We start from the raw sequence: 15,385 nt of genomic DNA, 5'->3' as shown, positions 1-15,385 counted from the left end.
TAAGAGGACTCTATAAGGTAAGCCATTGGGGAATTTTTATCCATATAATTTGGAGATACAGCACACAAGTACCTGAGAGTGTGAAATATTAGCTTAGATGATGGGTTGGGGGATTCCGAAACGACAATGGTGGATAAGAGGTCCTTGGACTTATGAGTTGCTCATAGAAGAGGAGATTGAAGCGTAGGAAATATGATATGGACAACCGAGTGAACCCAATTAAAGTAAGATTTGTAATTTATATGTTGGTCTCTGTGTCAGTTCATAATTTACTTTAGGCTTCAAGATGTTAATATTCTGGATATTATTGGGATATATAGACAAGGTATTTAATTTCTATTATATGTTTTCACTTGTCATTGCGTTTCTTGCTTTAATTAGAATATTTTAATGGTTCTATTGAGTTTCATTAGTTATTTTTACTTGGTGATTACATTTCTTAGTCTATCTTCTACTGATGATTCTGTATATCCTTTCTGAAATTCCTGATTCCATTATAAACTATGGTATTGGTAGCACAATCCTACTGCCAGCCTGGTCTGTAATATGGCAACTATATATACACACACACTCAAAAGTATATATTGTATCAATTACTTTTTAAACATGATCAACGTAACTTTTTCCTTTTTGGGGCTAAAACATATTCAGTTTCAGATTTATATAAATTGTTCTTGTTCAATGCTTCAATTTAGTGCACTAATTAAAGTCAGCTTGTTTCGTGAACTTCCGGTCTCCAAGTGGACCTGGTCTTTTGTTCAAACTCATAAATATTAATTGACCATTTGGTACCCTGGTTATTTAGTAGTTCATGTAGGAGAATAAAGTTTAGTTTGTTTAGAGAGTAAACTTCATTAGATGAACTAGTCTACTTGACTTCTAGGTTATTATCTAGTCTTAATTATAAACGAATTATTGATAATTATTTTTATGGGATTAGTTTTATATGTTTAATTTTTAAAAAATAAAACATGATTTTTTTTTACGCCTTTATTCTTAACGGTTTGGACAGACGTCAATAATGACACGTCACTAACTGTGCACTTTTTTTGTAATGTTTTTCTACTTAACCTACCATTGGGTTTGTGATTGATCGTTATTGAATTTTTATCAAATTGTGATTTTAAAAGCTATCACATTACTACATTATCGGAGGGACACAACATAAATTATTTGTAGAATTACTACTTAAGCCAAGGTGGATAGATAGGATTAATTCTGTTTGTTCTTTGTGCTATGTTAAGTATGTTATTGAAACGTATGCTGTTAAAACTACTTTCAACGGCCAGCTATATATATAAATAAGGAAAATGATAGATTTACAACACCACCACAACAACTGCACAATACCCCCTCACATGGGAGTGAAGCTCAGTGTGTGGGGCCCACCCCTATATGAGGAGGTGTTGTGCAGTTGTTGTGGTGGCATTGTGTAGGAATCAAATCCCTATAAACAAACAATCCATGACCGCTTTCCTCGTATTCTTTGTCTCTCTTTCGTTTTACATTCTGTAGAGAGAAAGGAGACACAAATTAAGCGCAATTAATGGAAAGTAAGCCTTTTTGTTTGGTTCTTTTGTCATTTCTCGTTCTTTCATGCTTTGTGGCTGATCAAACTCATGGGAGGAGGAAAGAACAAGGCGTTCTCCATCTGGGCAAGTCCACGTCCAAGCCATATTTTGGTGTCCACAGCAGTCTTTTGGAGGCTATTGAACCTGAAGATGTCATTGTAACCAATGTTCTTATTCCTCAGGAGGGCTCGAAGGAGAAAGATAGGATCGACAGATTTCCTGGACACCCCCCTGTGAGCTTTTCTCAGTATGGTGGCTATGTCACGGTGAATCAATCGGCGGGTCGTGCCCTTTTTTATTACTTTGCCGAAGCTCAGCAGTCTAAGGATACATCTCCTCTTCTTCTTTGGCTTAATGGAGGTATTCATATATACCTGATGTTGACAAAAATACAAAATAATGGCATTTTTTTTTCATTACTTTCGTCTCTCTTTTCCTTGGTATTTATTTGAAAGAACTGAATAATGTATGGGGCATTTTTTTTTATCCTCTTTTTATTTGAATAAAAAGCAAAAACAATAAACAATATGAAATTTTATAATAGTACGTATGAAAACTTAATTAACTACTCATTTTATTTTTATTGTTTCCCAGTAATAACAATAAACTTGTCTTGGAGTTGGCATAGACGGATCCTCTCAAGTTGGTTTCAACCGGAGAGGAGCCGGTACTTTATAAGTGGAGGGCAAAATTGTCGGGATTATACATTTATTAGCTTCTTATATTTTTAGCATTAACGACTTATTAAATTGAAATAAACATCTATATTAAGTGCCACCTATAGCTAGTTAATCGTATGTTCTAGTTCGATGATTAACCTAGCTAGCTTGCTTAATATATGTACAGGCCCAGGTTGTTCATCTTTGGGTATTGGAGCAATGCAAGAGTTGGGCCCATTTCGTGTGCGGAGCGATGGCAAAACACTTTACGCAAACAAATTTTCTTGGAATCATGGTAAATTTATCTAGTAACATTTGTTTTTTCTTTAAATTTTTTGTAAAACATTGAGAGTTTAGATATATATGTTTAAAAAATAATATTCTATTTTTTTTTTGAAATTTTCTCTTCAGCTGCAAATGTTCTATTTCTTGAGTCACCTGTTGGGGTAGGATTTTCATACTCAAATACAACATCAGACTATGATGATAAAGCGGGAGATAAAGCCACTACAACAGATAGTTATGTGTTTTTAGTGAATTGGCTCGAGAGATTTCCCGAGTACAAGAACCGAGCCTTTTATATTTCTGGAGAAAGTTATGCGGGATACTATGTTCCTCTGCTTGCAAATACTATTCTCCGCAATAACAAGAAGGCTAACAAAACCATTATCAACCTCAAAGGGATCATTGTACATCTCTCTCTCTCTCTCTCATACACTAATAATTGGAATGTTAGGTTCTTTGGCAAATAGTTAGAAATTGCTAGTAATTTGTGAGTAGTAAATGTGAGGGAGTCATTATGATCGGGGCTCATCTGCTTAAACAGAAATTGCTAGTAATTGGGGCAGCAAAATTGTTAATTAAATGAAAGTGGATGTTCCCACGTACTTGAAGGACAAATGGCTTTGTAATTATTCCTTTTTCTTTCTAAAATTATATACATTAATTAATTACTAATGTATTTATAATTATATTTCACATAGATTGCATCATACTGAATTTGTGTATATTTTGCAGATTGGAAATCCAACAATTAATTTTGAAGCTGAAAGAGCAGGAAGCTTTGAATTCTGTTCAAACCATGCTCTCTCTTCGGATCGAGATGTGTCTCGAGTCCTAAAATACTGTAATTTCTCCTTACCGAATGAAAAATTCAGCAATGCGTGCAAAGAAGCCTGGGACGCATCAATAACTGATGTATTTGGAGTTGATAGCCTAAATATTTTGATTTCTCCATCTATTGATTGCATGAAAGTCAACCTCACAATTCCGCCCAAGAAAGTTTCTGTAAGTGACAATTTTTCCTTTAAAAGTAATAAAGATTTTTTTGAAGAATAGACCATAAGTATATATATATATATAGGAGCTATACAAAAGGTTCACCTTAAAGAATTAAAACACGTTTGAGTTTGAAATATGTTGTATTGCTTGAATTCATGCATTCATTGTACACACGTACGGTATATATATATATATATGTAGGAATTACAAGAGAAGAATGATGTCAAGCCATTAGTAGTAGCACAGTAGATTTGTAAAGAGAATTTAGGCCTTCATATTTATATGAGAAATTTATACCTTTTGACAAACACAAGGTTTGAAGATAGAACTTCCTCAAGCATACTTTTTTATTAATAATTCTCCCTTGAAATAGATGATCAAAACTAATTGGTTACAAACATAATTACTAATCCAAATAAGACTCTTAAACTATATAAGTTACTAGGATTCTAATTCTACTAAAAATAATCGGAATCAAAGTACTCCTTATTAGAGATCTAATCCTTATTTTGTCCCCCCATTTTTTTTCTTCAATGCCCCCCCCCCCCCCCCCCCCCTCCCCCCAAATTCTGAATACTGGCTCCGCCCCTGCTTACTGGACTCGAACACGACTCTTACTAGACCAAATAATTATGACTGTATAAAAAAATATCTCTGTACAGTTGTTACTTTGGTTTAAATTACAAACTTTCATCCATTATTGCTTTTAAGGACAGAGATAACTAGCTCAAGTAGTTTGTATTGTCCATCTTAATTGATACCTACTGAACAATATTTGGGAAACTAAAGTTATGTTTGGTACACAGAATGGCTATTCTATTAGGAAATTAAAATAAATATATTTTTTTTTATTGAAAATAGCAAAATGTGGATTGAAATAGTATTGTAATAGTCAACTTCTCATAGACAATGGGAATAGTTATACCCAGTGTTAGATCCTTATCATATACTCTACAACCAATCGTTAACAAACTACACGAACAAAATATTCAAATTACAGATGGACTACAAATCATACGAAGGAAGAGCACCCAAGCTATCCTTATCATAGAGTTGGTTTCTGTGGTGTAATAAGAATGTCTTTTTAGCAATATATATGGAGTGAATTTTACTCATTTATATCATTAAACAACGATTATGCTCTAGATAAATCAAAATAAAATGATGTATTATTTTGTGGTGTAGATATTGAACCCTGATCCGTGTGAAACTAATTATGTGGAGGCTTATATGAATCGACGGGAAGTTCAAGAAGCACTTCATGCCAACGTAACTAAAATTCCAGGTAAATGGCATGAATGCAGCGTAAAACCATACAGAGATTTCGAGGGAAGCATCTCTTCCATTATAAAGGAACTCATGGCTAATGGACTTCGAGTTTGGATTTATAGGTAAAGAAAACAGCATTGCCATTATTGTTATTGACATCAACATAACCCATATGCTATAATTGTTGTTGTTAATTGATGGTGGCATAATAATAGTTATATATGGACCAAATATTTGAATAGTGAGTCAAATTATTTGCAATAGAAGAACCCAAATGGATCCTATAGAATCCATATATTAGAATATTTTAGATGAGCATCATCTTGACTTTGTTGAAGTGTTAATTAAATTATTAAATTTATCACTTCATACTATAAGCTTAACCCTTTGGGATAAATGGTGATTTAAAATACTTGTGTAACTCATACAGACTCAAGGATTTTTTAATTCTTAACCTTTGTTCCAATGGATCGAGATCCTTTAGCCAAAGAGTCATTGATGATATAGCTGACTGCACCTCATGTTTTGGCAATTATTTTGATTAGAAGCAAGTTTAATATATATATGTAATAGAAGAGTTTTGGATTATAACTTAACATCATGATCCCTATCAATATATGATAATATATACTATTCAAATCTTAAAACAAGTCTTTGTTGGGATATCAATTTGTAGTGGTGACACCGATCTGGTTGTTTCGGTTACATCAACAAAGTTCACCCTACAACGTATGAAGCTTCATGTGAAGACTGCATGGCGTGCTTGGTTCGACAAAGGAGAGGTAACTTAATTCTCTTTTGTCTATTTCTTTCTCTCCTAATTTTCTCAGCTTGGAAATCTGAATTCTCTTTGACCATGCAAAATAAATTAACATATTGTTTTTGTTCATTTCTGTCACAGGTTGGAGGCTTTACAGAAGTATATGAGGGGGACATAACATTCGCAACAGTGAGAGCGTCAGGACATTTAGTTCCGACTTACCAACCTGCTAGAGCACTTACTTTGATCAAGAACTTCCTTGATGGCACTCCTCTTCCTGACCTTAAGAGATCATTAATTAACAGATTCTTTTAATCTATTTTTTCAGCATTTCTTTAGCTAGCCTGTTCAAGGTTCAGCTAAGTTATTATTTTCAATTACCCAGATTTATAAAAAGAAGTTTTATATATCAAGTTTCTATTTAGATGAAAAACCATTTTCTTCTATCAAGTAATGCTCACAAATCATTTTACCTTTTTAATAATTCGAGGCACTACTACTATGCCTCTATAACATAATTTACGGTTGATTACACCTGTTAGGAGTCACTATTATTTTTCACATGTCAAAGATATAATCATTAATGCACAAAGAAGCCATCTTAAAACTCAATGCTGATTTGCAGCAATCCTTTGCTATTAAGGATCTTGGTCCTTTACACTTTTTCTTAGGAGTTGAGGCTAAATGGAGTACAAATAGACTCCACCAGCTTTCACAACAAAGGTACATTCATGACGTTCTCTCCAAAACTAATATGACTTTGGCAAAACAATTAAGTCTCCTCTCCCACTTCAGAATCATCTTCCTTAAGCATATTTGAAGGCTAGCTCAACCATAAGTGATCCTACATTACATCGAAGCACATTGAGCTCCATGCAATATTTGTCTCTCTGACACACCCTGACTTAGCCTTTGCAGTGAATAAAATGTCCCAATTTATGCAGGATCCTCGTGAACACCATTAGACAGCAATCAAACGTAACCTACGGTATTTAAAACGCAATCAAATGCAAACCACAGTGATCACACCTTCTGCATTCATTGTTCTCCATCACGTCAACTTTTTTCCTTCTAAGACTCGGACTGGCCGGGCAGGTTGTCCAAATGACAGACACTCAACATCTGGCTATTCGATTCATTGTACACACGGTATATGTAGGAATTACAACAGAAGAATGATGTCAAGCCATTAGTAGTAACTGAGTTGATTCGTAAAGAGAATTAGGCCTTCAGATTTATATGAGAAATTTATACCTTTTGACAAAAACAAGGTTTGAAGAGAACTTCCTCAAGCATACTTCTTTATTAATAATTCTCCCTTGAAATAGATGATCAATACTAATTGGTTACAAAAATAATTACTAATATATCCAAATAAGACTCTTAAACCATTTAAGTGACTAGGATTCTAATTCTACGTACTAAAAATAATCAGAATCAAAGTACTCCTTATTAGAGATCTAATCCTTACTAGGCAGGGGCGGAGCAACTTGAGGCTTTTGGGTGGGCTTGGCCCCCCAAGCCCCAAGGTTTCCTAAAAAAACAAAATTAAAATTTTACTCCTAATTTTTTTTTGTCACCCCAATTTTTTTTTTTTTCCAATTTGGCCCCTCCAAATTTCAAATGCTGGCTTTGCCCCTACTTATTGGACTCTAACACGACTCTTGCTTGACCAAATAATTATGATTACATAAAAAAATATCTATGTACAGTTGTTACTTTGGTTTAAATTACAAACTTTCATCCATTATTGCTTTTAAGGACAACAACAAACTGAGATAACCAGCTCAAGTAGTTTGTACTGTCCAGCTTAACCGATACTTACTGAACAACATTTGGGAAACTAAGGCTATGTTTGGTACGCAGAATGGCTATTCCATTAGAAAAATATATATATATATATATATATATATATTTATTTATTTATTTATTTATTGAAAATAGCAAAATGTGTTACAACTGAAGTTTATCTTAGAGATCAGTTCTAAGATAAAGGATTCTATTGAAGACCCCTTCAGGTAGGAGAACCTGGTTGGGAAGCGTTCGTGTTGGGTTACATGTTAGAGATCAAGATACGACCACTGCATCGGGTATATGTGAGTGTTACTGTCTTGTATCTAGCTATGTCTTCTGAATAGTGGAATTCCTGGGTTTGGCTGCCCCGGAGTGGTTTTTCTCTTAATTGAGTTTCCACTTCGTCAACAAAAATCTGTGTGTCATTTATTTTTCGCTGTGCTTTAATTTTTGTTGACACTTATGCACACACTTTATTTTTAGAAGTCAATTTCATTTTTCAATTGATATCAGAGCAGGCACACTCCGTTGAAAAGATTTATTTCCTGAGTGTGATCCTCATCTCTTTGTGACTTCTATTTTTTTATTATACCTTTTATCATGGATTTCTCTCAGTTATCTGAAGAAAATCATGATATTGAGCTCTCTAAAGTTTTTGCTAAAATAGATAAAATTGTTTCTCCAAAAGAGTTCAAAAATGTGAAGCAAGAAAAAGAGTCTTTGATTTTTCAATTATCTGAATCGCATGTTTTGATTGACTCTTTGAGATCTGAGAATACCATGTTGCTTAATATTATTGATGAACTTGAGAATAAGTTGGCAAAATTCTCTAGTGATAATTTGAAAAGCATGCTGTGTATTCACTCAGATATTTCGAACAAACCTGGTTTAATTAGTGATGATTTGAGTGCTTCTACTTCACATGCTTCTGATTCTGAATTAGATTCCATTATTATTAAGCCTGTGATAGTAGACACTGCTTGTTTGGATAATTCTTGCTTAAATAATTGTGTGATGCCCAAGCCCAAGAAATCAGGAACACGAGGTAAGTTTGTTCCTCCTTGTCATAATTGTGGAAAAATTGGTCATATTAGGCCAAATTGTTATTTGTTGAAATCCTACAGGCCTTGGATTAAGCAGGATGCTATGAGGAAAAGTGAAGTTGATGATTCTTCCTCAGCAAAATATGTCCCTCTGCATAGGAGACATATAAAAGGTAAAGACAATGTTATTTGTAAGAATGCTAATCATAATTTTGCAGAAAATACAAAGAAGCATTCAAAAAAAAGAAGCTTGCCTACCTGTCATCACTGCGGCATCACCGGTCACATCCGATCCAAATGCCCACAACTCCAGAAGTTGAAGGTTCCGAGGAAGCTGCCAACTAGAGCTACATCAGGCACTCTACCTCCTATGGCGCTTCATGTTCCATGGCATTAGCAGCAGTTTGTTCCTGCCTATCAGAGTGGCAAATCAAAGAAGAACAAATCAAGGCGCTACAAGAGAAAGTCGTAGAAGCCCATTAGCTACTATGACTATAAAGGGTTTCTGAGCCTGATGCAAGGTATGCTAAGGAGAATGGACAACATGGGCAAGAGTTGCAAGCTACCGCCACGAGTCAAGCAGGTATGGGTCAAGAAGGATGAGACCATTCACCCCTTGAGGGGGAGTGGACTCACCTAGTAAATGTGAAGTCTTCCCATGCCTAGGATTTTGGTTCCTAAATCCTAGTGCATGTCAGGTATGTTTGCATTGCATCGTTTATCATGTCATATCTTATTCATGCCTTGCATTCTGTTTGAGGAACTGTTTATTTTATCCCCATATTTTCTCTTGTTAACTTGAGAAGTTTCTGCAGATATATTTTTGGGGATGACAGTTAAAAGCACGTCGGGCGGCTGCTTTTCTGTCTTGGTATTTCTAAACCTCTCTCCATGAGGACAGGTTTGGTTTTAAATTACATGCTGGAATTAGATGTCATTTCCTTTTCCATAAGCATGTCTTTGTTGGTTTTTTTTTTTTTTGTCTCATTTTTCAACAAAAAAAAAAAAAAAAAAAAATTTGGGGAGAAGATGCGAAACTTTATTTCTTTCTTTTGATAGCTTTTCAGATATTACATGTGTTTTTGCCTGATATCTCAGTTCATTGTGCATTGATTAAATATGCTTATATATGATTGAGAGTTTATGCATGATATCTGCTAAGTTTTCCTGTTACATCTTAATGATAGATAGTTATTTTCCTCATGCGATGAAAATGTGCACTATCTAAGACTCCCCTAAGGTATATCTTTTCCTTCTCTGACTTTTTGCTTCTAGAAATTCTAGATAAAGAGAAGAGGTCTTTGATTAAGATGGTCAAATTGACCACATGCTAGTTGAACCTAGAACCTAAAAATTCTGGCACTCTCTAGGTTGCAGCACGATAAGAATCAAGCAGTAAATTATATGCATTATGCGCCTTTAAATTGTATATTCACTGCTTTTGTGCTGAATTTGCTATATGCCTTGCCCTCTACGTGCATGTAAAATTTTTTACTTTGTCCTTCATGGTACAAGTAAAACAATTAGGTGCTGCATCTTAGGGGGAGTGTATCAGATGAGGGTGGCTAGGCCCTAGTAAGATAAGGTTTGACTTTTGGCTGATCTTTCATTGATTTTCTCTCTTGTTTGGAAAATCTGGTTACTTTTTGTCATATCAGTAAATTTCATACCTTGTTGAGAAAGTCTTCACACACACACACACATGCATTGCATGAGTTGAGTAATCTATTTAAAATTTCTATCTGCAAGAAAATTTGTGCTTATTGAATACTTAACTCTCATTTATATCTTTGCATATTTTTGCAATGCTATTTGACTGTTTTATCAGTTGATTATACATGCGTATTCTGAAGCTAACTTTTGAGAAAAATATTTTTCTGCAAATTTTTCTCCAGTTTCAGATTTTCAATGTGAAGTGTCCGGATGGATCTACTCTTACATCCGGACGAGCGCAGTCTTGCCATATGCTAATCTAGCAGTTGTCATCTGGATGGTTAAGTGACACATCCGGACAGGATCTCTACAGGTTTAAAACTTGCGTCTCTTTTTCTGCCATACACACATCTTTTCATTTTTATTGATTTATCATGGCATGTTGTGTGTTTTTCTTATGGATTTCTCCCGAGATTTTGGCATTCTTTGCACATCTTTTCTCATCCCATGATCTTCATTGTGTTTTCCATTATTCGTTTAAGTTTTTGTGCTTTTAGAATATTGGAATATTTGTTGGGATATTTTCTTGAGATAGAGTGCATGGAAATTCTATTATGTCTATGTGTTGGGTGGATATTGTTATATCTGTGTTATTTGGATTGCTATATTTGCTTGTGTAATTCATGCGCATCCAAATTGCAAGTTGTCATAATACCACATTCTTTTTGAAACTAACAAGAACTAAAATTTCCTTGTGGTGTTATGTTTGGATAGATTTCTGTTAAATCCTTTCAGGAATACGTTGTCCAGCAATTCTCAGCTTAATATATGACAGATGGATCCTTTGGAAAACTGACAGTGGTTGAAGTCGGATGTTCAAAATTTCCAAAGGTCTTGGGTTTTGAGATGAGCTTTTTCTCCAGCTCATGCAAAGCTTTCCGTAGCATTCCCTCATATCTGCATCAGTCAAAGGTTCAGTGGTGAATCTCTTCATTATCTTGCAGACCAAATGCTTAGAGTGTAACGACCCACCCCCAATGACACAATATTGTCCGCTTTTGGCTCCCCAAATCAGACTTCCGAGGAGGTCACCCATCCTGAGATTGCTCTCGCAGAAGCACGCTTAACTGCGGAGTTCTGATAAGTTCATAACCATCACGGCTTTAAAACGCGTTGTGTCATATAGGGTGCATTTATACATATAAGCACATCCTCATTCCCAGGCGATGTGGGACGTCACAATCACCCCCCCTTGAGACCCAGCGTCCTCGCTGGCGACCCTCATGGGATCACCCCATTCTTGGCATCCCAGCGAGTGCCCGCCGGCAACCCTCTTGGGCTTGTGCACGCTCCCACCATCTCAGGCTGGGCAATGGCTCTGATACCATTTGTAACGACCCACCCCCAATGACACAATATTGTCCGCTTTTGGCTCCCCAAATCAGACTTCCGAGGAGGTCACCCATCCTGAGATTGCTCTCGCAGAAGCACGCTTAACTGCGGAGTTCTGATAAGTTCATAACCATCACGGCTTTAAAACGCGTTGTGTCATATAGGGTGCATTTATACATATAAGCACATCCTCATTCCCAGGCGATGTGGGACGTTACATAGAGGATGTCAATCTGCGGATAACCAGTTTTAGGCTTTGCAAAATCAAGAGATTGAAGATTTTTCAGTCCATGGTTCCCGGCTTCCGGAGCTAGAAGCCGAAGTAGTACAAATCCAGCCTTTACGGATTTCTCTCCGATACTTGATCCGCAGGATTTGGTACTTGGATGATTTTTGTTCCTCTCTTTTGGGCCACTTGCAGACTTTTCTCTATTCTCCTATTGTTTTGGATTTTAGAAAAGTTTTTTGTCTGTGGATATTATTACTTTATTTACCCTTGTACTTCTGAGACATTGGGGGGAGTAATTTGGTTGCTTCTTTGGTCAAATGTTTCATGTTAAAATTGTCTTCTTCTCTCCGGCCTCTCTCTCTCTTTGCCACCGCCAGCCTATCGCCCAAATTTCATAGCTTATCACAGCATGTAATTGCGGAGGAACCCTCGATATGAGTATGTACACCTTCTAGTGCGCGTGCTGGCTAATTTTACTGCTAATTAACATTTAAGAAAATATATAAAAGTAGTAAATTTTCTTTAATTTGTGAGCTGAGGAAAAAAATGAAGTCGGTCAATAGCCATGCTGGCCAATATAGTTTGTAAAATAATTTTGGAGATATTGATCCATGTGTCATCATATTAGTAATTCTATTAGTACATTAAGTGTCTATAAAAAAAATGAGGTGGTTTTTAAAATTATCATTAAGTGTATGATTGATCAAATGGTGATTTTAAAAGCCACCTCATTTTTTAATGGACACTTGATGAACACTTAATGCACTAATAAAATTACTCGTCATCATATATAGCATTACTCTTTTAACAACTACTGTCTTTTATTTTAGGGTGTACAAAATGTTTGATAAAGTGCGTACCTTGGGGTGTCTAATACTTAAGGACTATACATGTAAGGTTATGTCCGAATTTCTTTGACATCATAATTGTCTAAATGCTTAGGCTATCGCCTTTTGCCCATTTATTAATGACCAACGACCCTCTCTCTTTCTCTCACTTCTAGATGATCTCTCATCTAAAGCAAAGTCGATCGGTATTTTTGGAGTAGTCAAAAAAGCTATTATATATATATTATTTTAGCTATTCATATTTTTTATACACACTTTAAGAAATAGTAAATAAGCAGAAGCTGTTTATTCTAGAAGAAAAATATTAATTAAAATAGCTAACAGAAAATAGTTCATAATAGTCACGTTTGTTGTTCTATTGGAAATGATCATTCGATTCATTCTATAAATAGCACGCAGAGAATCCCACAGCAACATCAACCTGCAGGATTTCAAACCCTTTTCCTTAATTTGTCTATCCGGCCGTTAAATTCCTGCTGTCACCCTTAATTTCCAGCTTTTCTCCCTTCAAATATATATATATATATATATATCTCGTTTTTGGCACACTAATCAGATCGATTCCGATATAGTAAAAGGCCTCCTTAATTCCTCCTCGAGTTCACACACCCATTTGTCTTATCCTTATCATATCTCTTCTATAAATTCATTATACTCTGCCCTCTCTCTGCCTCACAATCTTATCCTAGCTATATACCGTTGTATTAAAAAAATCAAAAGATGGCCAAGATCGCCACCCTGTTGATGGTCGCCCTCATCCTCTGCTCCACGCTGACCTACGCTGCCCGTCCAAACTCAGCTTTTTCTGGGGCAATTCTAGCGGAAACCCAGCATGGGGTTGGTTGAAATTAAACATTACATGTTTTTCAAATTGTTAAGACTTACGTATAGAATTCGGTCATTGGTTTTTCTGAGTTTGATTTATCGTTGGTTTGCTGTTTGCTTTTTCTAATAGGGCGGTAAGGGAGCAGATCATGGTGATGATCATGAGCTGGAAAATATTGAGAGCTGTAAAGGAATTGGAGCGGAGGAATGCTTGGCGAGGAGGACGTTGGCTGCTCACATCGACTATATCTACACCCAGAACAAGGGACATCAACCATGAAATTATCTACTTATAAAAAATAATAAAAAGTATTAATATTAATGCTTGTTGCTGGTAATTAATATGATATTTCATGTTTCCTATATATATGTTTTATTTTTCTTTTCCTATGACACCCCAGCTCATCGGCTCATGAGCAAAAGTTTCTTTTTTGTATGAAATGGGATGTCATTTGATTGCAACATTTGACCCATTCATGAAGATAATCTCTGTCTGCGTTCATGAAGAATGAATTGCTGGTTTGTAGTAGTTTTGGTGTCTGTATAGAGTACTGTATATATATCTAAATATATTTTGTTTTTCATCGGTTCCTTTAATTTGCTAGCCTTTTCAGTTAATTTCTCGGGTAAAAGAAAGTATAAGCCATAATTTGAAATTATCTTTTGTTTAGAGCAAGAGCGGGAGATCGAAGGCCGGAGAGAAGAAGACAATTTTAACATGAAACATCTGTTTTACCCTTTGTCTCTTTGTGACAAAAAGGGGGAATAATTTTTATTTCTAGACCGGGAATGTATTTCCAAACCGGTTAAGTGATTTTTGTCCCAGAATGGCTAAATGGGGAGTTTGTTAGTATTTTGGCCTCATTTTGTGTTTGGACAAAATCACTTTTGTGTAAAGATGTTGTAAACAGGGATTCCACTATTCAGAGTGATGTCAGACGATTCTGCCTGCTAGTCGGAAGAATTCAAGATTTCCTGTCAGCCGTCCGGACGATCGAGCCATCCCGTCCGGACGCCCATCTGTCCACTGTTCCATACGTCCGGACGACGTGTCTTACCGTCCGGACCGCCAAGACAGATCAGCATCATCCGTTCGGACGACGTGATCATTCCGTCCGGACGCTATACTGTATCGAGAAGGTTCTATCCAGCTTGCATCTGTCCGGACGTTTCAGCAGCACGTCCAACTGAAGTCTATCTTAGAGGTCGGCTCTAAGATAAATGATTCCATTGAAGACCCATTCAGGTAGGAGAACCTGGTTGGGAAGCGTTCGTGTTGAGTTACACGTCAGAGATCAAGATACGACCACTGCATCGGGTATATGTGAGTGTTACTGTCTTGTATCTAGCTATATCTTCTAAATAGTGGAATTCCTGGGTTTGGCTGCCCCGGAGTGGTTTTTCTCTTAATTGAGTTTCCACTTTGTCAACAAAAATCTGTGTGTCATTTATTTTTCGCTGTGCTTTAATTTTTGTTGACACTTATGCACACACTTTATTTTTAGAAGTCAATTTCATTTTTCAGATGTAATGACAGTTTTATATGCACAGTCTTAATTATTTTATTTTGCACTCCTCTCATACCAGGGCCATTAAATCCCTGTTCGTTTAAGTGGTTAATTATTGGAGCACAGACTCCCTTACCATGTTTTCTTAGCTTTTCCGCACTAGTAGTCAAAGTAGTATACTTAGTACATTAGTCATCCCGACAACCAAGTACATTGACCATCCCGACAGTCAATTAAGTAGCCATAACTTGCCTAGCACATTGACTATCCCAACAACCAACTTGTACTTATTATTGTTTTTCACACAGGCGGTATGCCTGTCTATTGGTCATCCCAACAACCAACTTGTTATTAACCTTGCATCAGAATTGTTAACAGTATGCAATATACTATTCCTATGCATATAATTAAATAAAGCAGAAATCATAACATTATAGAAAACAACCACCTCGTATCATCCCCAATGAGTAAGAAATACTCACAGTTCTTTTCTGCTTCAGAAAGTATTCATAGAAATGATAAATAGGGGAATTTTTGCTCAATATAGAAAATC

At 35.9% G+C, this 15,385-nt stretch overlaps 2 protein-coding genes across 2 annotated transcripts; both read left to right on the top strand.

The window, feature by feature from the left end:
* Positions 1 to 1,546: 1,546 nt before the first annotated feature.
* Positions 1,547 to 5,855, top strand: LOC133879296 (serine carboxypeptidase-like 40). The gene is made up of 7 exons (XM_062317824.1): positions 1,547 to 1,931; positions 2,418 to 2,525; positions 2,642 to 2,919; positions 3,248 to 3,517; positions 4,697 to 4,902; positions 5,457 to 5,562; positions 5,682 to 5,855. The coding sequence occupies exons 1-7, from the start codon at positions 1,547 to 1,549 to the stop codon at positions 5,853 to 5,855; spliced, it is 1,527 nt and encodes a 508-aa protein (XP_062173808.1).
* A 7,181-nt stretch (positions 5,856 to 13,036) lies between these two features.
* Positions 13,037 to 13,803, top strand: LOC133879974 (phytosulfokines 3-like). Its single transcript, XM_062318807.1, has 2 exons — positions 13,037 to 13,336; positions 13,455 to 13,803. The coding sequence occupies exons 1-2, from the start codon at positions 13,220 to 13,222 to the stop codon at positions 13,602 to 13,604; spliced, it is 267 nt and encodes an 88-aa protein (XP_062174791.1). The 5' UTR covers positions 13,037 to 13,219; the 3' UTR covers positions 13,605 to 13,803.
* Positions 13,804 to 15,385: the final 1,582 nt, after the last annotated feature.

This window comes from Alnus glutinosa, chromosome 10 (assembly GCF_958979055.1).
Source record: "Alnus glutinosa chromosome 10, dhAlnGlut1.1, whole genome shotgun sequence".
NCBI classification, from domain to species: domain Eukaryota; kingdom Viridiplantae; phylum Streptophyta; class Magnoliopsida; order Fagales; family Betulaceae; genus Alnus; species Alnus glutinosa.
This window is presented reverse-complemented; position numbering and strand designations above follow the sequence as displayed.